At 49.1% G+C, this 27,500-nt stretch overlaps 1 protein-coding gene across 2 annotated transcripts in view; it reads right to left on the reverse strand.

Moving 5' to 3' along the window:
• The window catches only part of col2a1b (collagen, type II, alpha 1b), a 129,639-nt gene that overhangs the window by 84,116 nt on the left and 18,023 nt on the right, over positions 1-27,500 (reverse strand). For both annotated transcript variants that reach the window (XM_046312669.1, XM_046312667.1), the window contains 3 exons: positions 11,720-11,821; positions 10,155-10,232; positions 7,268-7,312 (listed from right to left, as the gene is read on the reverse strand). In XM_046312669.1, coding sequence (XP_046168625.1) covers positions 7,268-7,312; positions 10,155-10,232; positions 11,720-11,821 — 225 coding nt within the window. The remainder of the gene's footprint in view (positions 1-7,267; positions 7,313-10,154; positions 10,233-11,719; positions 11,822-27,500) is intronic.

The raw sequence follows: 27,500 nt of genomic DNA on the forward strand, positions 1-27,500 counted from the left end.
ATCCCACTCCCTTTGGGGCTAGGACAGCTAGTACAGGGTCTACAGCTACTACAGCTAACACAGCTAGTACAGGGTCTACAGCTACTACAGCTAGTATAGCTAGTACAGGGTCTACAGCTAGTACAGCTAGTATAGCTAGTACAGGGTCTACAGCTATTACAGCTAGTATAGCTAGTACAGGGTCTACAGCTAGTACAGGGTCTACAGCTACTACAGCTACTACAGCTAGTACAGGATCTACAGCTAGTACAGGGTCTACAGCTAGTACAGGGTCTACAGCTACTACAGCTACTACAGCTAGTACAGGGTCTACAGCTACTACAGCTAACACAGCTAGTACAAGGTCTACAGCTACAACAGCTAGTACAGGGTCTACAGCTACTACAGCTAGTACAGCTAGTACAGGGTCTACAGCTACTACAGTTAACACAGCTAACACAGCTAGTACAGGGTCTACAGCTACTACAGCTAACACAGCTAGTACAGGATCTACAGCTACTACAGCTAACACAGCTAGTACAGCTAGTGCAGCTAGTATAGCTAATACAGGGTTCTAATACAGCTAATACAGCTAGTACAGCTAATGCAGCTAATACAGCTAGTACAGCTATTACAGCTAATACAGCTAGTACAGCTAGTACAGCTAATACAGGGTTCTAATACAGGGTTCTAATACAGCTAGTACAGCTAATGCAGCTAATACAGCTAGTACAGCTAATACAGCTAATACAGCTAGTACAGCTAGTACAGCTAGTACAGCTAATGCAGCTAGTACTGTATTAGCTGTACTAGCTGTATTAACTGTATCAGCTGTACTAGCTTTAGTAGCTATACTAGCTGTATTAGCTGGATTAGCTGTATTAGCTGGATTAGCTGTATTAGCTGTACTAGAACCCTGTATTAGCTGTATTAACTGTATCAGCTGTACTAGCTTTAGTAGCTATACTAGCTGTATTAGCTGGATTAGCTGGATTAGCTGGATTAGCTGGATTAGCTGGATTAGCTGTACTAGAACCCTGTATTAGCTGTATTAGCTGTACTAGCTGGATTAGCTGGATTAGCTGTATTAGCTGTACTAGAACCCTGTACTAGCTGTATTAGCTGTATCAGCTGTACTAGCTTTAGTAGCTATACTAGCTGTATTATCTGTATTAGCTGTATTAGCTGGATTAGCTGTATTAGCTGTACTAGAACCCTGTACTAGCTGTATTAGCTGTACTAGAACCCTGTACTAGCTGTATTAGCTGTACTAGCTGTATTAACTGTATCAGCTGTACTAGCTGTACTAGCTGTAGTAGCTGTACTAGAACCCTGTATTAGCTGTACTAGAACCCTGTATTAGCTGTACTAGCTGTATTAGCTGTACTAGAACCCTGTATTAGCTGTACTAGCTGTAGTAGCTGTACTAGCTGTGTTAGCTGTAGTAGCTGTAGATCCTGTACTAGCTGTGTTAGCTGTAGTAGCTGTAGACCCTGTACTAGCTGTGTTAGCTGTGTTAACTGTAGTAGCTGTAGACCCTGTACTAGCTGTGTTAGCTGTAGTAGCTGTAAACCCTGTACTGGCTGTAGTAGCTGTAGACCGTGTACTAGCTTTGTTAGCTGTGCTAGCTGTAAACCCTGTACTAGCTGTAAACCCTGTACTTGCTGTGCTAGCTGTAAACCCTGTACGAGCTGTGCTATTTTTTTTACTAGCTGTGTTAGCTGTAGTAGCTGTAGACCCTGTACTAGCTGTACTAGCTGTAAACCCTGTAGATCCTGTACAAGCTGTACTAGCTGTGTTAGCTGTAGACCCTGTACTAGCTGTTGTAGCTGTAGACCTTGTACTAGCTGTGTTAGCTGTAGTAGCTGTAGACCCTGTACTAGCTGTAGTAGCTGTAGTAGCTGTAGACCCTGTACTAGCTGTAGAGCTGTGTTAGCTGTAGACCCTGTACTAGCTGTAGTAGCTGTACTAGCTGTAGTTAGCTGTAGTAGCTGTAGACCCTGTACTAGCTGTAGACCCTGTAGTAGCTGTAGACTAGCTGTAATAGCTGTAGACCCTGTACTAGCTGTAGATCCTGTACTAGCTGTAGTAGCTGTAGTAGCTGTAGACCCTGTACTAGCTATAGACCCTGTACTAGCTGTAGACCCTGTACTAGCTATACTAGCTATAATAGCTGTAGACCCTGTACTAGCTATAGCTGTAATAGCTGTAGACCCTGTACTAGCTATACTAGCTGTACTAGCTGTAGACCCTGTACTAGCTATACAGCTAACACAGGGTTCTAGTACAGCTAATACAGCTAGTACAGCTAATACAGCTAGTACAGCTAGTACAGCTAATACAGGGTTCTAGTACAGCTAGTACAGCTAATACAGCTAGTACAGCTAATACAGCTAGTACAGCTAATACAGATAGTACAGCTAGTACAGCTAGTACAGCTAATACAGCTAGTACAGCTAATACAGCTACTACAGCTAATACAGCTACTACAGCTAGTACAGCTAATACAGGGTTCTAGTACAGCTAGTACAGCTAGTACAGCTAATACAGATAGTACAGCTAGTACAGATAGTACAGCTAATACAGCTAGTACAGCTAATTCAGCTAGTACAGCTAATACAGCTACTACAGCTAGTACAGCTAGTACAGCTAGTACAGCTAGTACAGCTAATACAGCTAGTACAGCTAGTACAGCTAATACAGGGTTCTAGTACAGCTAGTACAGCTAGTACAGCTAATACAGCTAGTACAGCTAATACAGATAGTACAGCTAATACAGATAGTACAGCTAGTACAGCTAGTACAGCTAGTACAGCTAATACAGGGTTCTAATACAGATAGTACAGCTAGTACAGCTAGTACAGCTAATACAGCTAATACAGCTAGTACAGCTAGTACAGCTGGTACAGGGTTCTAGTACAGCTAATAGAGCTAATACAGGGTCTACAGGGTGTGGATCAAAATGCAAAGCTCTCCAAAGATTCATGCTCAGACATGTCCTCTGGCTAGCTGGCAACACCTGCCACTTTAATTACTTTAGAGGAAAGGTAGGAGAGGACACAGCCGAGCAGGCTTTGGGTGGAGGGCTGATGATCATACCTGGGTTCAAATGGGATTTGCAATATTTCCAATTCTTTAGCATTGCACCAGCTACCCTGGTGCAATGGAACCAATGGAGTAGTCCCGAAATGAGCACATCCTGGCACTCCAGGAAGACTAAAGCAAAATATTTTGAATACTATTTGAACCTATGTCTGGGGGGGCGGGTGAGGGGGAAGGGCCTAACAGGCACAGATACCTAGCTAGTGTATATGGGAACATGTATTCCGTGTTTATGGTGTATGCCTCTGTTTCAGTGCTGACATGACATGTATTCACTCACTGTTTGATTCAGGCCTTCATCTATACACATACAGTACGACGAGAACTAGACTTCTGACTAATAATTAAACTCAATACTAAACTTTGTGAAGTTATTTGACTGAGTGCTATGGGACAAACTAGTGTAAAGAACCACAGTCATATCATAATGCACCCGTAGACTGTATACCTTTGCGTCACGCCTTGGTCTTAGTATTTTGTGTTTTCTTTATTTGTTTGGTCAGGCCAGGGTGTGACATGGGTTATTGTGGTGTGTTTTTTGTCTTGGGGTTTTGTGGGGTGTCTAGCATAATCTATGGCTGCCTGAGGCAGTTCTCAATCAGAGTCAGGTGATTTATCGTTGTCTCTGATTGGGAACCATATTTAGGCAGCCATATTCTGTGAGTGTCTTCGTGGGTGATTGTTCCTGTCTCTGTGTTAGTTGTTCACCAGACAGGCTGTATAGGTTTTCACGTTCCGTTTGTTGTTTTGTATATATTTATAGTTATTTCATGTATCGTTCAGTTTCATTAAAGAACATGAGTAACCACCACGCTGCATTTTGGTCCGACTCTCTTTCGACAGACGAACGCCGTTACAGAATCACCCACCACACCCAGACCGAGCGGCGTGGTAACAGGCAGCGACAGCAGGAGCAGCGAAAGGAGGAATGATCATGGGAAGACGTTATGGACAGCAGGAGTATAGAGTATACGACTTGGGAGGAAATAGACAGGTGGGCGGTCGACCCAGAGAGAGTGCCGGAGCCCGCCTGGGATTCGCTGGAGCAGTGCGAAGAGGGCTATAGGAGAATGGATTCGAAGAGAAAAACACGGCGGCGCAGAAAGAAACCCGAAAGTCAGCCCCAAAAATTTATTGGGGGGAGGCTCAGGGAGAGTGTGGCAGAGTCAGGGTTCAGACCTGAGCCAACTCCCCCTGTTAATTCTGAGGAGCAGCGATCAAAGGACTTCTGGACTTGGGAGGAGATATTGGACGGAAAAGGACCCTGGGCACAGCCTGGTGAATATCGACGCCCCAAAGAAGAACTGGAGGCGATGAAAGCGGAGAGGCGCTGGTATGAAGAGGCAGCACGACGAAGCGGATGGAAGCCTGAGAGTCAGCCCCAAAAATGTATTGGGGGGGTGCTTACAGGGAGTATGGCTATGCCCGGGAGGAGACCTGCGCAAACTCCCTGTGCTTACCGGGGGGCTAGAGAGACCGGGCAGGCACCGTGTTATGCTATGGAGCGCACGATGTCTCCAGTGCAGGTGCATAGCCCGGTGCGGTACATACCAGCTCTTCGTATTGGCTGGGCTAGAGTGGGCATCGAGCCAGGTAAGGTTGGGCAGGCTCGGTGCTCAAGAGCTCCAGTGCGCCTGCACAGTCCGGTCTATCCAGTGCCACCTCCACACACCAGTCCTCCGGTGGCAGCTCCCCGCACATGGCTCCTGTGCGTGTTCTCTATCCAGTTCCACCTGTGCCAGCACCACGCATCAGGCCTATAGTGCGCCTCGCCTGTTCAGCGCAGCCAGAGCCTTTCTCCTCTCCAGTGCTGTCGGAGCCTCCCGCCTGTTCAGCGCAGCCAGCGCTTTCCTCCTCTCCTGCGCTGCCGGAGTCTCCCGCCTGTTCAGCGCTTCCAGAGCCTTCCTCCTCTACAGCGCTGCCGGAGCCTCCTGCCTGTTCAGCGCAGCCTGAACTGCCAGTCTGCATGGAGCAGCCAGAGCTGCCAGTTTGCATGGAGCAACCAGAGCTGCCAGTTTGCATGGAGCAGCCAGAGCTGCCAGTTTGCATGGAGCAGCCAGAGCTGCCAGTTTGCATGGAGCAGCCAGAGCTGCCAGCCTGCACAAAGCTGCCAGTCTGCATGGAGCAACCAGAGCTGCCAGTCTGCACAAAGCTGCCAGTCTGCATGGAGCAACCAGAGCTGCCAGTCTACATGGAGCAGCCAGAGCTGCCAGTCTGCAGGGAGCAGCCAGAGCAGCTAGATCCGCCAGTCAGACATGATCTTCCAGATCTGCCAGTCAACCAGACTCTTCCAGATCTGCCAGTCAACCAGACTCTTCCAGATCTGCCAGTCAACCAGACTCTTCCAGATCTGCCAGTCAACCAGACTCTTCCAGATCCGCCAGCCAGCCAGGATCTGCCGGAGCCAACTACCTGCCTGAGCTTCCTCTCAGTACTGGGATTCCTCTCAGTACTGGGCTTCATTTCAGTACTGTGCTTCCCCTCAGTACCGGGCTTCCCCTCAGTCCCGGGCTTCCCCTCAGTCCCGGGCTTCCCCTCAGTCCCGGGCTTCCCCTCAGTCCCGAGCTTCCCCTCAGTCCCGAGCTTCCCCTCAGTCCCGAGCTGCCTCAGTCCCGAGCTGCCCCTCAGTCCCGAGCTGCCCCTCAGTCCCGAGCTGCCCCTCAGTCCCGAGCTGCCCCTCAGTCCCGAGCTGCCCCTCAGTCCCGAGCTGCCCCTCAGTCCCGAGCTGCCCCTCAGTCCCGAGCTGCCCCTCAGTCCCGAGCTGCCCTTCAGTCCCGAGCTGCCCCTCAGTCACGAGCTGCCCCTCAGTCCAGTGGGGTTCTGGGTGAGGACTATTAGGCCATGGTCGGCTGCGAGGGTGGATTATCCCAGGACGCGAGAGGGAGGAACTATGACATTAATGGAGTGGGGTCCAAGTCCCGAGCCGGAGCCGCCACCACGGACAGATGCCTACCCGGACCCTCCCTATGGTTTTGAGGTGCGTCCGGGAGTCCGCACCTTAGGGGGGGGGGGATTCTGTCACGCCTTGGTCTTAGTATTTTGTGTTTTCTTTATTTGTTTGGTCAGGCCAGGGTGTGACATGGGTTATTGTGGTGTGTTTTTTGTCTTGGGGTTTTGTGGGGTGACTAATTAGTCTATGGCTGCCTGAGGCGGTTCTCAATTAGAGTCAGGTGATTTATCGTTGTCTCTGATTGGGAACCATATTTAGGCAGCCATATTCTGTGAGTGTTTTCGTGGGTGATTGTTCCTGTCTCTGTGTTAGTTGTTCACCAGACAGGCTGTATAGGTTTTCACGTTCCGTTTGTTGTTTTGTATATATTTATAGTTATTTCATGTATCGTTCAGTTTCATTAAAGAACATGAGTAACCACCACGCTGCATTTTGGTCCGACTCTCTTTCGACAGACGAACGCCGTTACACTTTGCAGATGATGTACATGTTTATACATGGCTCTGGGCTGAACTGATACACATGGCTCTGGGCTGAACTGATATACATGGCTCTGGGCTGAACTGATATACATGTCTCTGGGCTGAGCTGATATACATGGCTCTGGGCTGAACTGATATACATGGCTCTGGGCTGAACTGATATACATGGCTCTGGGCTGAACTGATATACATGGCTCTGGGCTGAACTGATACACATGGCTCTGGGCTGAACTGATATGCATGGCTCTGGGCTGAACTGATATACATGTCTCTGGGCTGAGCTGATATACACGGCTCTAGGCTGAACTGATATACATGGCTCTGGGCTGAACTGATATATATGGCTCTGGGCTGAACTGATGCACATGGCTCTGGGCTGAACTGATATACATGGCTCTAGGCTGAACTGATATACATGGCTCTGGGCTGAACTGATATACATGTCTCTGGGCTGAACTGATATACATGGCTCTGGGCTGAACTGATATACATGTCTCTGGGCTGAACTGATATACATGTTTATATATGTCTAAGCGTGCACAGTACCAACTGTTATAGGCTTGTTGACGGGAGTCTGTGTGTGTGTGTGTGTGTGTGTGTGTGTGTGTGTGTGTGTGTGTGTGTGTGTGTGTGTGTGTGTGTGTGTGTGTGCGTGCGCGTGCGTGCGTGTGTGTGTGGGTGTGCGTGTGTGCGTGTGCGTGCATGTGTGCGTGTGTGTGTGCGCATGCGTGTGTGTGTGTGTGTAGGTACTCACAGGAGCTCCAGAAGGTCCAGGTGGTCCTCGAGGACCCATAGGCCCCTGGTGGGAGATGAAGACACGTTAGATAGTAACCACATGATCTTCCACACTTCCTTAAGCTCAACTAACCTCCGAACAACCCAAGGTAAAAAAAAAAGATATGTTAGTTTCTAGTTGTTATAATTAAGTTTCAGAATTGGTGGTGGGAAGAGAAAGAAGTGTGGACCTTCACTTCAACTTCTCTTTTCTCTTGTGTTATAAAACCTATTGTTGGCTTCTTCTTCTTCTTCTTCGCTGGCTTCTTTCTTCTTATTTGACTTCTTCTTCTTTGCCCCTCAGCAACACAAAATCACTATCCTGCTGCCTGTCAGAACCATAAATCATTTTTGGAATTCCACAGTGGCACTCTCTGTCTTTTTCTCTCTCTCTCTCTTTTTCTCTCTCTTTCTCTCACTCACTCCCTCTCTATCTCTTTCTCTCTCTTTCTCTCACTCCCTCTCTCTCTTTATCTCACTATCTCTCTCTCTCTCTCTCTCTCTCTCTCTCTCTCTCTCTCTCTCTCTCTCTCTCTCTCTCTCTCTCTCTATCTCTTTCTCTCACTCCCCCCCTCTCTCTCTCTGTTTTTCTCACTCACTCTAACTCTGTCTCTCTTTCTGTAGTTCAGAGGTCAGGGCCAAAAGTGTTATACTCTACGTGACTTCTGTCAAACTATTTGTTTGCACTTTAGCATGAATCTAGAGGAAAAGCAATAGCTGTGGGTTGTTTTGGAGCAAAAGAGAAACATATAACATCTGCTAGAATGAGCATTGCTAACTCCAACAAGTCTCTTTGACAGACATACTGTACAAACACTAACACCTCAAATAAGCTTTATGAATAAACATTGAGAAATGATTTATTAAGAATTTTTAAAGGCATATTCATGAAAGTTATTATGAAATGTTACTAACTTTTTAATATATTTTTTATTAATAAGATCTTAAAAGCAGTGGGTCAAATGGTCCTTCTGTAGCTCAGTTGGTAGAGCATGGCGCTTGTAACGCCAGGGTAGTGGGTTCGATCCCCGGGACCACCCATACGTAGAATGTATGCACACATGACTGTAAGTCGCTTTGGATAAAAGCATCTGCTAAATGGCATATATTATTATATATATTAAATCCTTGCTCTGCTCACTGATCTCGTTGTTAATCTCCTCCGGTTAATAATAAAGACTTTTGACAACAGACATCTCTTCAGGAAGGAGTAATAGTCTTCTCAGCTCAACCTCGCCGTGCATCATTACACATTGATCAGAGACAAGAGGGAGAGAGAGACGTTTCACTCTCTATTCAGGTGAAGAGTCAAATCTGTCACGCAGAGAAAATCTGTAACATGGACAAAGAGGAGAAGATGGTCTAACGTGGAGTTTAATGACAAGTCTAGAGCTTGGGTCTGACGGCACACCCTACTTCATTCGCAGCCAAAACTAAGAAAGCTAAGAAAAATAAAAAATAAAAAATATTTTTTCCACTCCTCCACTCATGAAACGTGGACTACCCTCTGTGTATCTATAGCCTTTAATGGTCTTTATAACACACAATTCATAGTGTTAGTGCGTAGACTGATTATCGTAGAGAAATGCAGGGCACCAGCCAAAGCATACATCCCCGAGGCAGCACAGAGCTCCTCTGATGAGAATTAGATGTATCTTTTCAGCGAGGCGAGCGACGGACAAACGCACGCCGCAACGGGCCAGGGTCTTGTCAATGGAGCTCTATGTCCATTCGTAGGCGGAGTGGGTTTCTGTGTGTTTGGAGTCTCTGTGTGTGTGTGTGTGTGTGTTTGGGGTTTGTCTATGTATGTTTAAGAGGTGGTGTGTATTTTGGTCTTGTGGTACACCGCCTCTCAGTGAAGGCACTGTGTTAGGGACCAGGGGGTGTAGGTAGAGAAATAGGGGGCTGACTCTCAGTGAAGGCACTGTGTTAGGGACCAGGGGGTGTAGGTAGAGATGTAGGGGGTTGACTCTCAGTGAAGGGACCAGGGGCTGTAGCTAGAGATGTAGGGGGTTGACTCTCAGTGAAGGGACCAGGGGCTGTAGCTAGAGATGTAGGGGGTTGACTCCTGGACTGTGCTTGGGACATCAGAGCAGCCCAGTCTTTTTTAGTCCTTTCCTTCTCTGGCCAGATGCTGCAAGCTAAACATGTTTGGCTTCAGTCAGAGCCAGACAGGGCCCGGGTTATTGAGGGTAGGGGGAGGAATGAATGAGACAGACAGGCTTCTCTTTGGGGTCTGGTACCAAAGCCGTAAAGCCACAGAGTCTGTCTCAGGCACATTGCTCTCCGTGTCGCCTCTCCGCAGGTCTCGAATGGGGTACAATCCACTGTGGCGACCACCAGCTGGGTTTCAGTCTTCTGCTCCACCAGCCAGCCAGCCAGCCAGCCAAATGCTCGCTGTGGGAGCAGCAAGCCGAACACTGCTCTGTGGGAGCAGCAAGCCGAACACTGTTCTGTGGGAGCAGCAAGCCGAACACTGCTCTGTGGGTTTCCAAACCAAAATAGCTCCCAGTAAGTGTGCTCTTCATTTCACTTTGGCTTAGAGGCTGCATGTGATGGAGTTTTCAGTCGACTTGAAAAATAAACAGTCTGTTTTCCCAAACCAAACCTAGGTATGCTCAACAGAGGAGGGGGGATATATTTCCTGTAGCAGGGGGCCAGGAGGATGTGTAGTTTCTCCCCCATACCTCAGGGGGCAGGGTTGAGTCACGCTGAGGCCTATCCACCGAAGCTGGTCTCACGTAGCCACTAGTCAGATCAGACCAGACAACGCATTCTTGCATTTGCGAAACAATACTACTCTGAAGCTGATAGGAGAGAACTGGTCCAATGACGGATCTAACGATGTATCTCACGAGCTCTCTCACCATTGGTCCTTGCATCACGCCCATCTGTGCTCCGCCAGCCTTCTCGTCGAATCCTCCCGCCATCTGAGCAGCAAAGTTCTGTGGGAGGACAAAATGTCATCCATAAGACACTGTTATATGATCCCCCCGACCAATAAAATACCACACACACTCATCTCAATAGTAGGCATATTTCTGTCTTGGAAGTCGACTCTCAGACAGCGCAGCACGTTTTAACAGGATCCGTGTGTGTGTGTGTGTGTGTGTGTGTGTGTGTGTGTGTGTTTGTGTTTTGTCTCTGTCTGTGAGAGAACAGTAGATAGTGAAGGGGATGGTTATCAGATCAACAACAGAGTACACAGGGAGGGGGGTAGGATAACTATTTTAATCTCTTTCTATTTCACAATGGAGCCCCTTACCTATTCTCTCCTTCCCTCTTCGCCCCTCTTCTCCCCTCCCCTCTTCTCCCCTCCCCTCCCTATCATGCTACCTCCTTTCTCTCCACTTCCCTCTGTCGCTCCTTCCTTCCTTCCTTCCTTCCTTCCTTCCTTCCTTCCTTCCTTCCTTCCTTCCTTCCTTCCTTCCTTCCTTCCTTCCGTCTCCTTCCCTTCCCTTCCCATCCCTTCCCTTCACTTCACTTCCCTTCCCTTCCCCTCCCTCCCCACCCCTCCCTCCCTTCCCTTCCCTTCCCTTCCCTTCCCTTCCCTTCCCTTCCCTTCCCTTCCCTTCCCTTCCCTTCCCTTCCCTTCCCTTCCCTTCCCCCCTTCCCTTCCCTTCCCTTCCCTTCCCTTCCCTTCCCTTCCCTTCCCTTCCCTTCCCTTCCCTTCCCTTCCCTTCCCTTCCCTTCCCTTCCCTTCCCTTCCCTTCCCTCCCCACCCCTCCCTTCCCTTCCCTTCCCTTCCCTCCCCACCCCTCCTTCCCTTCCCTTCCCTTCCCTCCCCACCCCCCTTCCCTTCCCTTCCCTCCCCACCCCCCATTCCCTTCCCTCCTTCCACCCCCCCATTCCCTTCCCTTCCTTCCCTTCCCTTCCCTTCCCTTCCCTTCCCTTCCCTTCCCTTCCCTTCCCTTCCCTTCCCTTCCCTTCCCTTCCCTTCCCTTCCCTTCCCTTCCCTTCCCTTCCCTTCCCTTCCCTCCCCTCCCCTCCCCTACCCTTCCCCCCTTCCCCTTCCCTTCCCTTCCCTTCCCTTCCCTTCCCTTCCCTTCCCTTCCCTCCCCACCCCTCCCTCCCTTCCCTTCCCTTCCCTCCCCACCCCTCCTTCCCTTCCCTCCCCTCCCCACCCCTCCCTTCCCTTCCCTTCCCTTCCCTTTCCTTCCCTTCTCCTCTTCTCCTCTCTCATCAGAAATGAAAAGCATTCCACTGTGTAATCTCTCTCCATCCCTCCATTCTATACTACACCATCATTTCTTTGCCTAATTCTTCGGCGCTAAAACACTATTTCACTTCACAGTCATTTTCCACCTATCAACCCTTCAGTCTGTACCGTTAACGAATACAGCCGATTTGCTGAAGCATGTGCTTCCGCTTTTTACACAAACTCCACAAACAGCAATTTCAAAGATGATGATTATTATTATTAGATACTTACTCCTCCAAGGCCAGGGGGTCCGTTAGGTCCTGGAGGTCCGGGGGGGCCGGGGTTACCGGGGGTACCAGGCTCACCATCTCTGCCACGGGGCCCAGGGCTGCCCTGAGAGAGGAATAGGGCAGTTCATATCTTCTCTATATCACCAAACTCACAGCAGTGAGTATCTGCATGAATAAGAGCTTCCCTTTCAGGACGTAGGAGTTAAGACCAATAAAGGCCTGAAGTCACAACAGCAGTAGAAATAGCCTGAAACAACATATCATACAGTATCTTCCATCTAAACAGAAAACTATTATATATATCCATGAATGTATCATTACATTTACATTTAAGTCATTTAGCAGACGCTCTTAATGGACAATAAAACTTTTGAACTTTAAACTTTATCTCCTCAACTTTCAGATCAGCCCTGTCCACCAGTAGGAGAGAGAGAAAGGCAGATCAAATCTAAGAAAATTCAGATGAAAAATAACAGTCACAAAATATGACGTAAGGTCTATACTTCAGATGAAAATCTCTCTCTCTCTCTCTCTCTCTCTCTCTCTCTCTCTCTCTCTCTCTCTCTCTCTCTCTCTCTCTCTCTCTCTCTCTCTCTCTCTCTCTCTCTCTCTGGCACCTATCTATATGAGAGAGGGGGGGGGGGGCATTTTGTTTCTCCAAAATGACTACATTCCAGATATACAGGTGCAATAGTAATGCTACTCTTCAACTCATTCACAGGCCGTCAACTAAAGCTAAAATCCCCAGAAGGAATTGGACATGAACTCAATTATTTCCAGCATTTATAATATATATATATATATACCCTGCTCAAAAAAATAAAGGGAACACTAAAATAACACATCCTAGATCTGAATGAATGAAATATTCTTATTAAATACTTTTTTCTTTACATAGTTGAATCTGCTGACAACAAAATCACACAGAAATGATCAATGGAAATCAAATTTATCAACCCACGGAGGCCTGGATTTGGAGTCGCACTCAATATTAAAGTGGAAAACCACACTACAGGCTGATCCAACTTTGATGTAATGTCCTTAAAACAAGTCAAAATGAGGCTCAGTAGTGTGTGTGGCCTCTACAACACCTGGGCATGCTCCTGATGAGGTGGCGGATGGTCTCCTGAGGGATCTCCTTCCAGACCTGGACTAAAGCATCCTGGACAGTCTGTGGTGCAACGTGGCGTTGGTGGATGGAGCGAGACATGATGTCCCAGATGTGCTCAATTGGATTCAGGTCTGGGTAACGGGCGGGCCAGTCCATAGCATCAATGCCTTCCTCTTGCAGGAACTGCTGACACACTCCAGCCACATGAGGTCTAGGATTGTCTTGCATTACGAGGAACCCAGGGCCAACCCCCCGAGCATATAGTCTCACAAGGAGTCTGAGGATCTCATCTCGGTACCTAATGGCAGTCAGGCTACCCACACCATGACTGACCCACCGCCAAACCGGTCATGCTGGAGGACATTGCAGGCAGCAACAACAACGTTCTCCACGGCGTCTCCAGACTCTGTCACGTCTGTCACATGTGCTCAGTGTGAACCTGCTTTCATCTGTGAAGAGCACAGAGCGCCAGTGGCAAATTTTCCAATCTTGGTGTTCTCTGGCAAATGCCAAACGTCCTGCACGGTGTTGGGCTGCAAGCACAACCCCAACCTGTGGACGTCGGGCCCTCATACCACCCTCATGGAGTCTGTTTCTGACCGTTTGAGCAGACACATGCACATTTGTGGCCTGCTGGAGGTAATTTTGCAGGGCTCTGGCAGTGCTCCTCCTGCTCCTCCTTGCACAAAGGCAGAGGTAGCGGTCCTGCTGCTGGGTTGTTGCCCTCCTACAGCCTCCTCCACGTCTCCTGATGTACTGGCCTTTCTCCTGGTAGCGCCTCCATGCTCTGGACACTACGCTGACAGACACAGCAAACCTTCTTGCCACAGCTCGCATTGATGTGCCATCCTGGATGAGCTGCACTACCTGAGCCACTTGTGTGGGTTGTAGACTCTGTCTCATGCTACCACTAGAGTGAAAGCACCGCCAGCATTCAAAAGTGACCAAAACATCAGCCAGGAAGCATAGGAACTGAGAAGTGGTCTGTGGTCACCACCTGCAGAACCATTCCTTTATATATCATACGTAGAATGTATGCACACATGACTGTAAGTCGCTTTGGATAAAAGCGTCTGCTAAATGGCATATATTATTATTATTATTATATTATTGGGGGTGTCTTGCTAATTGCCTATAATTTCCACCTGTTGTCAAATCCATTTGCACAACAGCATGTGACATTTATTGTCAATCAGTGTTGCTTCCTAAGTGGACAGTTTGATTTCACAGAAGTGTGATTGACTTGGAGTTACATTGTGTTGTTTAAGTGTTCCCTTTATTTTTTTGAGCAGTGTATATTAAAAAACATTAACATTAAAAAACATTAAGGTCCAGAATGTTGATTCAGTGGATCAGATTCACTTGACATCTGATTCAGTGGATCAGATTCACTTGACATCTGATTCAGTGGATCAGATTCACTTGACATCTGATTCAGTGGATCAGATTCACTTGACATCTGATTCAGTGGATCAGATTCACTTGACATCTGATTCAGTGGATCAGATTCACTTGACATCTGATTCAGTGGATCAGATTCACTTGACATCTGATTCCCAAACATTTCTGATTTGGCTACAACAACAAAAAGTATCTCGTCATTCATAAAAACAAATAAAACCTTTCACAGTAAAACATTTTTTTAGAAAGTCCAGAAATATTTTCATCCAAGACAGTATCTATTTCCAGATGAATTGTGAACTCTAGTAATACCTATGATAAATCATTCTAACCTGGCCAGGCAGACATTGTTAACTTAAAACCAAACTGACTCCTTTCCAAACACTTCCTGACAACAACATGAAGGATTGACAAATATTCCCCTCAGTCTACGGATGATGACAACCCGCCATTTTCTCTGAGTCACTTTGTGAAAAACAGACAGTACAAAATGTCAAAATGTGTGATTCTTATCTCATGGTACACACTGCTCTGATACACCTCAATAGTACAATATAAAACTGTATGTTACTTAAATCACTGCAATCATACTCCCAATAATAGGTGTAGTGGAGATGCAGCTCATTCAACAACCAGAAGAAGGAGTTGGTGGTGAAAAGTGCTTAAAAAACACGTCCAGATAAACCAGCCCACCAGTCTATGGTCCAGAGAAACCAGCCCACCACAGTCTATGGTCCAGAGAAACCATCCCACCAGTCTATGGTCCAGAGAAACCAGTCCACCACAGTCTATGGTCCGGGGAAACCAGCCCACCAGTCTATGGTCCAGAGAAACACGCTCACCACAGTCTATGGTCCAGAGAAACCAGCCCACCAGTCTATGGTCCAGGGAAACCAGCCCACCAGTCTATGGTCCAGAGAAACCAGCCCACCACAGTCTATGGTCCAGAGAAACCAGCCCACCAGTCTATGGTCGAGAGAAACCAGCCCACCACAGTCTATGGTCCAGAGAAACCAGCCCACCACAGTCTCTGGTCCAGAGAAACCAGCCCACCAGTCTATGGTCCAGAGAAACCAGCCCACCAGTCTATGGTCCAGAGAAACCAGCCCACCAGTCTATGGTCCAGAGAAACCATCCCACCAGTCTATGGTCCTGAGAAACCAGTCCACCAGTCTATGATCCTGAGAAACCAGCCCACCAGTCTATGGTCCAGAGAAACCAGCCCACCAGTCTATGGTCCAGAGAAACCAGCCCACCACAGTCTATGGTCCAGAGAAACCAGCCCACCAGTCTATGGTCTGGGGAAACCAGCCCACCACAGTCTATGGTCCAGAGAAACCAGCCCACCAGTCTATGGTCCGGGGAAACCAGCCCACAACAGTCTATGGTCCGGGGAAACCAGCCCACCACAGTCTATGGTCCTGAGAAACCAGCTCACCAGTCTATGGTCCAGAGAAACCAGCTCACCAGTCTATGGTCCAGAGAAACCAGCCCACCAGTCTATGGTCCAGAGAAACCAGCCCACCAGTCTATGGTCCAGAGAAACCAGCCCACCAGTCTATGGTCCTGAGTAACCAGCCCACCAGTCTATGGTCCGGAGAAACCAGCCCACCAGTCTATGGTCCAGAGAAACCAGCCCACCAGTCTATGGTCCTGAGTAACCAGCCCACCAGTCTATGGTCCTGAAAAACCAGCCCACCAGTCTATGGTCCGGAGAAACCAGCCCACCAGTCTATGGTCCAGAGAAACCAGCCCACCAGTCTATGGTCCAGAGAAACCAGCCCACCAGTCTATGGTCTATGGAAACCATCCCACCAGTCTATGGTCCTGAGAAACCATCCCACCAGTCTATGGCCAAGAGAAACCATCCCACCAGTCTATGGTCCAGAGAAACCAGCCCACCAGTCTATGGTCCGGGGAAACCAGCCCACCACAGTCTATGGTCCGGGGAAACCAGCCCACCAGTCTATGGTCCAGAGAAACCAGCCCACCAGTCTATGGTCCGGGGAAACCAGCCCACCACAGTCTATGGTCCAGAGAAACCAGCCCACCAGTCTATGGTCCTGAGAAACCAGCCCACCACAGTCTATGGTCCAGAGAAACCATCCCACCAGTCTATGGTCCAGAGAAACCATCCCACCAGTCTATGGTCCTGAGAAAAACCAGTCTATGGTCCTGAGAAACCATCCCACCAGTCTATGGTCCAGAGAAAAACCATCCCACCAGCCCACCAGTCTATGGTCCTGAGAAACCATCCCACCAGTCTATGGTCCAGAGAAACCATCCCACCAGTCTATGGTCCAGAGAAACCATCCCACCAGTCTATGGTCCTGAGAAAAACCAGTCTCCTGAGAAACCATCCCACCAGTCTATGGTCCTGAGAAACCATCCCACCAGCCTATGGTCCAGAGAAACCAGCAGTCTATGGTCCTGAGAAACCATCCCACCAGTCTATGGTCCAGAGAAACCATCCCACCAGTCTATGGTCCAGAGAAACCATCCCACCAGTCTATGGTCCTGAGAAACAGTCCCACCAGTCTATGGTCCTGAGAAACCATCTCACCAGTCTATGGTCCAGAGAAACCAGCCCACCAGTCTATGGTCCTGAGAAACCATCCCACCAGTCTATGGTCCAGAGAAACCAGCCCACCAGTCTATGGTCCAGAGAAACCAGCCCACCAGTCCATGGTCCAGAGAAACCAGCCCACCAGTCTATGGTCCAGAGAAACCAGCCCACCAGTCTATGGTACAGAGAAACCATCCCACCAGTCTATGGTCCTGAGAAACCAACCAGCCTATGGTCCTGAGAAACCACTCACCACAGCCTATGGTCCAGAGAAACCAGCCCACCAGTCCATGGTCCAGAGAAACCAGCCCACCAGTCTATGGTCCAGAGAAACCATCCCACCAGTCTATGGTCCTGAGAAACCATCCCACCAGCCTATGGTCCTGAGAAACCAGCTCACCACAGTCTATGGTCCTGAGAAACCATCCCACCAGCCTATGGTCCTGAGAAACCAGCTCACCACAGTCTATGGTCCAGAGAAACCATCCCCCCAGTCTATGGTCCAGAGAAACCATCCCACCAGCCTATGGTCCTGAGAAACCAGCTCACCACAGTCTATGGTCCAGAGAAACCAGCCCACCAGTCTATGGTCCAGGGAAACCAGCCCACCAGTCTATGGTCCAGAGAAACCAGCCCACCACAGTCTATGGTCCAGAGAAACCAGCCCACCAGTCTATGGTCGAGAGAAACCAGCCCACCACAGTCTATGGTCCAGAGAAACCAGCCCACCACAGTCTCTGGTCCAGAGAAACCAGCCCACCAGTCTATGGTCCAGAGAAACCAGCCCACCAGTCTATGGTCCAGAGAAACCAGCCCACCAGTCTATGGTCCAGAGAAACCATCCCACCAGTCTATGGTCCTGAGAAACCAGTCCACCAGTCTATGATCCTGAGAAACCAGCCCACCAGTCTATGGTCTGGGGAAACCAGCCCACCACAGTCTATGGTCCAGAGAAACCAGCCCACCAGTCTATGGTCCGGGGAAACCAGCCCACCACAGTCTATGGTCCGGGGAAACCAGCCCACCACAGTCTATGGTCCTGAGAAACCAGCTCACCAGTCTATGGTCCAGAGAAACCAGCTCACCAGTCTATGGTCCAGAGAAACCAGCCCACCAGTCTATGGTCCAGAGAAACCAGCCCACCAGTCTATGGTCCTGAGTAACCAGCCCACCAGTCTATGGTCCGGAGAAACCAGCCCACCAGTCTATGGTCCAGAGAAACCAGCCCACCAGTCTATGGTCTATGGAAACCATCCCACCAGTCTATGGTCCAGAGAAACCAGCCCACCAGTCTATGGTCCTGAGTAACCAGCCCACCAGTCTATGGTCCTGAAAAACCAGCCCACCAGTCTATGGTCCGGAGAAACCAGCCCACCAGTCTATGGTCCAGAGAAACCAGCCCACCAGTCTATGGTCCAGAGAAACCAGCCCACCAGTCTATGGTCTATGGAAACCATCCCACCAGTCTATGGTCCTGAGAAACCATCCCACCAGTCTATGGCCAAGAGAAACCATCCCACCAGTCTATGGTCCAGAGAAACCAGCCCACCAGTCTATGGTCCGGGGAAACCAGCCCACCACAGTCTATGGTCCGGGGAAACCAGCCCACCAGTCTATGGTCCAGAGAAACCAGCCCACCAGTCTATGGTCCGGGGAAACCAGCCCACCACAGTCTATGGTCCAGAGAAACCAGCCCACCAGTCTATGGTCCAGAGAAACCAGCCCACCAGTCTATGGTCCAGAGAAACCAGCCCACCACAGTCTATGGTCCAGAGAAACCAGCCCACCAGTCTATGGTCCAGAGAAACCAGCCCACCAGTCTATGGTCCAGAGAAACCAGCCCACCAGTCTATGGTCCAGAGAAACCAGCCCACCAGTCTATGGTCCTGAGAAACCATCCCACCAGTCTATGGTCCAGAGAAACCAGCCCACCAGTCTATGGTCCAGAGAAACCAGCCCACCAGTCTATGGTCCTGAGAAACCATCCCACCAGTCTATGGTCCAGAGAAACCAGCCCACCAGTCTATGGTCCAGAGAAACCAGCCCACCAGTCTATGGTCCTGAGAAACCATCCCACCAGTCTATGGTCCTGAGAAACCATGCCACCAGTCCATGGTCCTGAGAAACCATCCCACCAGTCTATGGTCCAGAGAAACCAGCCCACCAGTCTATGGTCCTGAGAAACCATCCCACCAGTCTATGGTCCAGAGAAACCAGCCCACCAGTCTATGGTCCAGAGAAACCATCCCACCAGTCTATGGTCCTGAGAAACCAACCCACCAGTCTATGGTCCTGAGAAACCATCCCACCAGTCTATGGTCCAGAGAAACCAGCCCACCAGTCTATGGTCCTGAGAAACCATCCCACCAGTCTATGGTCCAGAGAAACCAGCCCACCAGTCTATGGTCCAGAGAAACCAGCCCACCAGTCCATGGTCCAGAGAAACCAGCCCACCAGTCTATGGTCCAGAGAAACCAGCCCACCAGTCTATGGTACAGAGAAACCATCCCACCAGTCTATGGTCCTGAGAAACCATCCCACCAGCCTATGGTCCTGAGAAACCAGCTCACCACAGCCTATGGTCCTGAGAAACCAGCCCACCAGTCCATGGTCCAGAGAAACCAGCCCACCAGTCTATGGTCCAGAGAAACCATCCCACCAGTCTATGGTCCTGAGAAACCATCCCACCAGCCTATGGTCCTGAGAAACCAGCTCACCACAGTCTATGGTCCTGAGAAACCATCCCACCAGCCTATGGTCCTGAGAAACCAGCTCACCACAGTCTATGGTCCAGAGAAACCATCCCACCAGTCTATGGTCCAGAGAAACCATCCCACCAGCCTATGGTCCTGAGAAACCAGCTCACCACAGTCTATGGTCCTGAGAAACCATCCCACCAGCCTATGGTCCTGAGAAACCAGCTCACCACAGCCTATGGTCCTGAGAAACCAGCCCACCAGTCCATGGTCCAGAGAAACCAGCCCACCAGTCTATGGTCCAGAGAAACCATCCCACCAGTCTATGGTCCTGAGAAACCATCCCACCAGCCTATGGTCCTGAGAAACCAGCTCACCACAGTCTATGGTCCTGAGAAACCATCCCACCAGCCTATGGTCCTGAGAAACCAGCTCACCACAGTCTATGGTCCAGAGAAACCATCCCACCAGTCTATGATCCTGAGAAACCAGCTCACCAGTCTATGGTCCAGAGAAACCAGCCCACCACAGTCTATGGTCCAGAGAAACCAGCCCACCAGTCTATGGTCCAGAGAAACCAGCCCACCACAGTCTATGGTCCAGAGAAACCAGCCCACCACAGTCTATGGTCCTGAGAAACCAGCCCACCACAGTCTATGGTCCTGAGAAACCAGCCCACCGGTCTATGGTCCAGAGAAACCAGCCCACCACAGTCTATGGTCCAGAGAAACCAGCCCACCAGTCTATGGTCCAGAGAAACCAGCCCACCAGTCTATGGTCCTGAGAAACCAGCCCACCAGTCTATGGTCCAGAGAAACCAGTCCACCAGTCTATGGTCCTGAGAAACCAGCCCACCAGTCTATGGTCCAGAGAAACCATCCCACCAGTCTATGGTCCTGAGAAACCAGCCCACCAGTCTATGGTCCAGAGAAACCATCCCACCAGTCTATGGTCCTGAGAAACCAGCCCACCAGTCTATGGTCCAGAGAAACCAGCCCACCAGTCTATGGTCCAGAGAAACCAGCCCACCAGTCTATGGTCCAGAGAAACCAGCCCACCAGTCTATGGTCCAGAGAAACCATCCCACCAGTCTATGGTCCAGAGAAACCAGCCCACCAGTCTATGGTCCTGAGAAACCAGCCCACCAGTCTATGGTCCAGAGAAACCAGCCCACCAGTCTATGGTCCTGAGAAACCAGCCCACCAGTCTATGGTCCAGAGAAACCAGCCCACCAGTCTAAATGGTCCTGATAAACCAGCCCACCAGTCTATATTATAGAAACCAGTCCACCAGTCTATGGTCCAGAGAAACCAGTCCACCAGTCTATGGTCCAGAGAAACCAGTCCACCAGTCTATGGTCCAGAGAAACCAGTCCACCAGTCTATGGTCCAGAGAAACCAGCCCACCAGTCTATGGTCCAGAGAAACCAGCCCACCAGTCTATGGTCCAGAGAAACCAGCCCACCAGTCTATGGTCCAGAGAAACCAGTCCACCAGTCTATGGTCCTGACAGATGATCCAAGAGGGAATGTGTTCACCACTACACTCATTCCCTTTTCATTTTGTTTGGTGCAAACAAAGATTTAACAGTTGTAAATGTTTCTGTAAAAAAAAAAAAAATTAATAAACTGGAAAAGCAAATTGTGGACTGAAAATGTGAATTAAACCAAAAACGGATAAAAATAAATAAATAAATAATAATAAAAACAATCCTCAAAGTTGATCCAAACATTCACTAGTATGGACTGGACCTAAGCACAATATATTGCAATGTTTAACATGTTGCCATCACTAGCCAACTATGTGTCACCTGAGAGCCTAGTCCATGACCTCTGTTGACCTCTGCTGAGGTAAAGAATGGTGGGAATCCATCATGAGCACCAGGATGTGATAGAGGACGTATTCCCAACCATAAACACCTTCCTTCCCAGGCCAAAGACTCATAGGGATGCATCCCAAAAGGCATCATTTTCCCTATATAGTGCACTACTGTTGATCCCTATGGGACCTGGTCACAATGTACTGTAGTGCACTACTGTTGATCTCTATGGGACCTGGTCACAATGTACTGTAGTGCACTACTGTTGATCCCTATGGGACCTGGTCACAATGTACTGTAGTGCACTACTGTTGATCTCTATGGGACCTGGTCACAATGTACTGTAGTGCACTACTGTTGATCCCTATGGGACCTGGTCACAATGTACTGTAGTGCACTACTGTTGATCCCTATGGGACCTGGTCACAATGTACTGTAGTGCACTACTGTTGATCTCTATGGGACCTGGTCACAATGTACTGTAGTGCACTACTGTTGATCTCTATGGGACCTGGTCACAATGTACTGTAGTGCACTACTGTTGATCTCTATGGGACCTGGTCACAATGTACTGTAGTGCACTACTGTTGATCTCTATGGGACCTGGTCACAATGTACTGTAGTGCACTACTGTTGATCCCTATGGGACCTGGTCACAATGTACTGTAGTGCACTACTGTTGATCTCTATGGGACCTGGTCACAATGTACTGTAGTGCACTACTGTTGATCTCTATGGGACCTGGTCACAATGTACTGTAGTGCACTACTGTTGATCCCTATGGGACCTGGTCACAATGTACTGTAGTGCACTACTGTTGATCTCTATGGGACCTGGTCACAATGTACTGTAGTGCACTACTGTTGATCCCTATGGGACCTGGTCACAATGTACTGGGACCTGTTGATCCCTATGGGACCTGGTCACAATGTACTGTAGTGCACTACTGTTGATCTCTATGGGACCTGGTCACAATGTACTGTAGTGCACTACTGTTGATCTCTATGGGACCTGGTCACAATGTACTGTAGTGCACTACTGTTGATCCCTATGGGACCTGGTCACAATGTACTGTAGTGCACTACTGTTGATCTCTATGGGACCTGGTCACAATGTACTGTAGTGCACTACTGTTGATCCCTATGGGACCTGGTCACAATGTACTGTAGTGCACTACTGTTGATCTCTATGGGACCTGGTCACAATGTACTGTAGTGCACTACTGTTGATCCCTATGGGACCTGGTCACAATGTACTGTAGTGCACTACTGTTGATCTCTATGGGACCTGGTCACAATGTACTGTAGTGCACTACTGTTGATCTCTATGGGACCTGGTCACAATGTACTGTAGTGCACTACTGTTGATCTCTATGGGACCTGGTCACAATGTACTGTAGTGCACTACTGTTGATCTCTATGGGACCTGGTCACAATGTACTGTAGTGCACTACTGTTGATCTCTATGGGACCTGGTCACAATGTACTGTAGTGCACTACTGTTGATCTCTATGGGACCTGGTCACAATGTACTGTAGTGCACTACTGTTGATCCCTATGGGACCTGGTCACAATGTACTGTAGTGCACTACTGTTGATCTCTATGGGACCTGGTCACAATGTACTGTAGTGCACTACTGTTGATCTCTATGGGACCTGGTCACAATGTACTGTAGTGCACTACTGTTGATCCCTATGGGACCTGGTCACGATGTACTGTAGTGCACTACTGTTGATCCCTATGGGACCTTGTCACAATGTACTGTAGTGCACTACTGTTGATCTCTATGGGACCTGGTCACGATGTACTGCAGTGCACTACTGTTGATCCCTATGGGACCTGGTCACAATGTACTGTAGTGCACTACTGTTGATCTCTATGGAACCTGGTCACAATGTACTGTAGTGCACTACTGTTGATCTCTATGGGACCTGGTCATAATGTACTGTAGTGCACTACTGTTGATCTCTATGGGACCTGGTCACAATGTACTGTAGTGCACTACTGTTGATCTCTATGGGACCTGGTCACAATGTACTGTAGTGCACTACTGTTGATCTCTATGGGACCTGGTCATAATGTACTGTAGTGCACTACTGTTGATCTCTATGGGACCTGGTCACAATGTACTGTAGTGCACTACTGTTGATCTCTATGGGACCTGGTCATAATGTACTGTAGTGCACTATATGGGAATTGGGTGTCATTTGGGAGACAACCATGGTGATCAATGTGTATTGTCCCTGTCACGTAAAGTCGACCAGACTTATGTAAGTTAAAGCCTTACTACTGTCCTAAGGCAAAGACTCAGTATGGCCTCTCTTTCAATAAACAACCCCATAACAACCCATGACCAACAAAAACTATCTGGGTCATGGAGTCATTTTAACACACGACGATCTATTCTGCCCCGAGCGGAAACTCAGAAGCCTCAGCACAACAAGACGTGTCCCATAAAAGCCAACCATCTTAGCCAACTGAGAAAGAGACTAGTCTGTCACTGTGTGAGTGACAGTTGGCCTTCACCATAGCGTGACGTATTAGAGTTTAATAGGATCTCTGTGGCCGTCTTCAGTGTGCTTCAACCAACACACCACAGGTCAGTTTCCCATGCAGTCACAACAACACAAAGAACCTCTAAGAGAACTCAAATGTCTCAATGAAATGAGTGTAGGCAGACTGGGGGAAATGTATTCACCTACCAACCTACCTACCTACCTACCTACCTACCTACCTACCTACCTACCTACCTACCTACCTACCTACCTACCTACCTACCTACCTACCAACTACCTACCTACCTACCTACCAACCTACCTACCTACCTACCTACCTACCTACCTACCTACCTACCTACCTACCTACCTACCTACCTACCTACCTACCTACCTACCTACCTACCTACCTACCTACCTACCTACCTACCTACCTACCTACCTACCTACCTACTACCTACCTACCTACCTACCTACCTACCTACCTACCTACCTACCTACCTACCTACCTACCTACCTACCTACCAACCAACCTCTAAAATAATTACACATAAACAGAAAACGACACAGAACCAAGGAGTAGCCTGGGGACAAAAAGGAACATTAAAACGACTATATTAAATTACAACCTATAGAAACAACCTCCAATGTGGCAGACATTTTACTTGTACATTTAACATACACACTCTTACAACATTGCAACTTACAGGAGCAATTACGGTTTAAGAGCCAAGCTCAAGGGTACATCATCAGATGTTTACACCTAGTCAGCTCAGGGATTTCAACTAGCCACCTTTTGGTTACTGGCCCAACACACTAACCACTAGGATACCCTGCCTCCTCTTAACCACTAGGATACCCTGCCTCCTCTTAACCACTAGGATACCCTGCCTCCTCTTAACCACTAGGATACCCTGCCTCCTCTTAACCACTAGGATACCCTGCCTCCTCTTAACCACTAGGATACCCTGCCTCCTCTTAACCACTAGGATACCCTGCCTCCTCTTAACCACTAGGAACCTCTTAACCACTAGGATACCCTGCCTCCTCTTAACCACTAGGATACCCTGCCTCCTCTTAACCACTAGGATACCCTGCCTAACCTCTTAACCACTAGGATACCCTGCCTCCTCTTAACCACTAGGATACCCTGCCTCCTCTTAACCACTAGGATACCCTGCCTCCTCTTAACCACTAGGATACCCTGCCGCCTCTTAACCACTAGGATACCCTGCCTAACCTCTTAACCACTAGGATACCCTGCCTCCTCTTAACCACTAGGATACCCTGCCTCCTCTTAACCACTAGGATACCCTGCCTCCTCTTAACCACTAGGATACCCTGCCTCCTCTTAACCACTAGGATACCCTGCCTCCTCTTAACCACTAGGATACCCTGCCTCCTCTTAACCACTAGGATACCCTGCCTCCTCTTAACCACTAGGATACCCTGCCTCCTCTTAACCACTAGGATACCCTGCCTCCTCTTAACCACTAGGATACCCTGCCTCCTCTTAACCACTAGGATACCCTGCCTCCTCTTAACCACTAGGATACCCTGCCACCTCTTAACCACTAGGATACCCTGCCTCCTCTTAACCACTAGGATACCCTGCCGCCTCTTAACCACTAGGATACCCTGCCTCCTCTTAACCTCTTAACCACTAGGATACCCTGCCGCCTCTTAACCACTAGGATACCCTGCCGCCTCTTAACCACTAGGATACCCTGCCGCCTCTTAACCTCTTAACCACTAGGATACCCTGCCGCCTCTTAACCACTAGGATACCCTGCCTCCTCTTAACCACTTAACCACTAGGATACCCTGCCGCCTCTTAACCACTAGGATACCCTGCCGCCTCTTAACCACTAGGATACCCTGCCGCCTCTTAACCTCTTAACCACTAGGATACCCTGCCGCCTCTTAACCACTAGGACACCCTGCCGCCTCTTAACCACTAGGATACCCTGACGCCTCTTAACCACTAGGATACCCTGCCTCCTCTTAACCACTAGGATACCCTGCCACCTCTTAACCTCTTAACCACTAGGATACCCTGCCTCCTCTTAACCACTAGGATACCCTGCCTCCTCTTAACCACTAGGATACCCTGCCTCCTCTTAACCACTAGGATACCCTGCCTCCTCTTAACCACTAGGATACCCTGCCTCCTCTTAACCACTAGGATACCCTGCCTCCTCTTAACCACTAGGATACCCTGCCTCCTCTTAACCACTAGGATACCCTGCCGCCTCTTAACCTCTTAACCACTAGGATACCCTGCCGCCTCTTAACCACTAGGATACCCTGCCTCCTCTTAACCTCTTAACCACTAGGATACCCTGCCTCCTCTTAACCACTAGGATACCCTGCCTCCTCTTAACCACTAGGATACCCTGCCTCCTCTTAACCTCTTAACCACTAGGATACCCTGCCTCCTCTTAACCACTAGGATACCCTGCCTCCTCTTAACCTCTTAACCACTAGGATACCCTGCCTCCTCTTAACCACTAGGATACCCTTTTGCCTCTTAACCTCTTAACCACTAGGATACCCTGCCGCCTCTTAACCACTAGGATACCCTGCCGCCTCTTAACCACTAGGATACCCTGCCGCCTCTTAACCTCTTAACCACTAGGATACCCTGACGCCTCTTAACCACTAGGATACCCTGCCTCCTCTTAACCACTAGGATACCCTGCCACCTCTTAACCTCTTAACCACTAGGATACCCTGCCTCCTCTTAACCACTAGGATACCCTGCCTCCTCTTAACCACTAGGATACCCTGCCTCCTCTTAACCACTAGGATACCCTGCCTCCTCTTAACCACTAGGATACCCTGCCTCCTCTTAACCACTAGGATACCCTGCCTCCTCTTAACCACTAGGATACCCTGCCGCCTCTTAACCTCTTAACCACTAGGATACCCTGCCACCTCTTAACCACTAGGATACCCTGCCTCCTCTTAACCTCTTAACCACTAGGATACCCTGCCTCCTCTTAACCTCTACCCTGTCTCCTCTTAACCACTAGGATACCCTGCCTCCTCTTAACCTCTTAACCACTAGGATACCCTGCCTCCTCTTAACCACTAGGATACCCTGCCTCCTCTTAACCACTAGGATACCCTGCCTCCTCTTAACCACTAGGATACCCTGCCGCCTCTTAACCTCTTAACCACTAGGATACCCTGCCGCCTCTTAACCACTAGGATACCCTGCCTCCTCTTAACCTCTTAACCACTAGGATACCCTGCCTCCTCTTAACCACTAGGATACCCTGCCGCCTCTTAACCACTAGGATACCCTGCCGCCTCTTAACCACTAGGATACCCTGCCGCCTCTTAACCACTAGGATACCCTGCCTCCTCTTAACCACTAGGATACCCTGCCGCCTCTTAACCACTAGGATACCCTGCCGCCTCTTAACCTCTTAACCACTAGGATACCCTGCCTCCTCTTAACCACTAGGATACCCTGCCGCCTCTTAACCACTAGGATACCCTGCCGCCTCTTAACCTCTTAACCACTAGGATACCCTGCCTCCTCTTAACCACTAGGATACCCTGCCTCCTCTTAACCTCTTAACCACTAGGATACCCTGCCTCCTCTTAACCACTAGGATACCCTGCCGCCTCTTAACCTCTTAACCACTAGGATACCCTGCCTCCTCTTAACCACTAGGATACCCTGC

This window comes from Oncorhynchus gorbuscha, linkage group LG18, assembly GCF_021184085.1.
Source record: "Oncorhynchus gorbuscha isolate QuinsamMale2020 ecotype Even-year linkage group LG18, OgorEven_v1.0, whole genome shotgun sequence".
Lineage (NCBI taxonomy): Eukaryota > Metazoa > Chordata > Actinopteri > Salmoniformes > Salmonidae > Oncorhynchus > Oncorhynchus gorbuscha.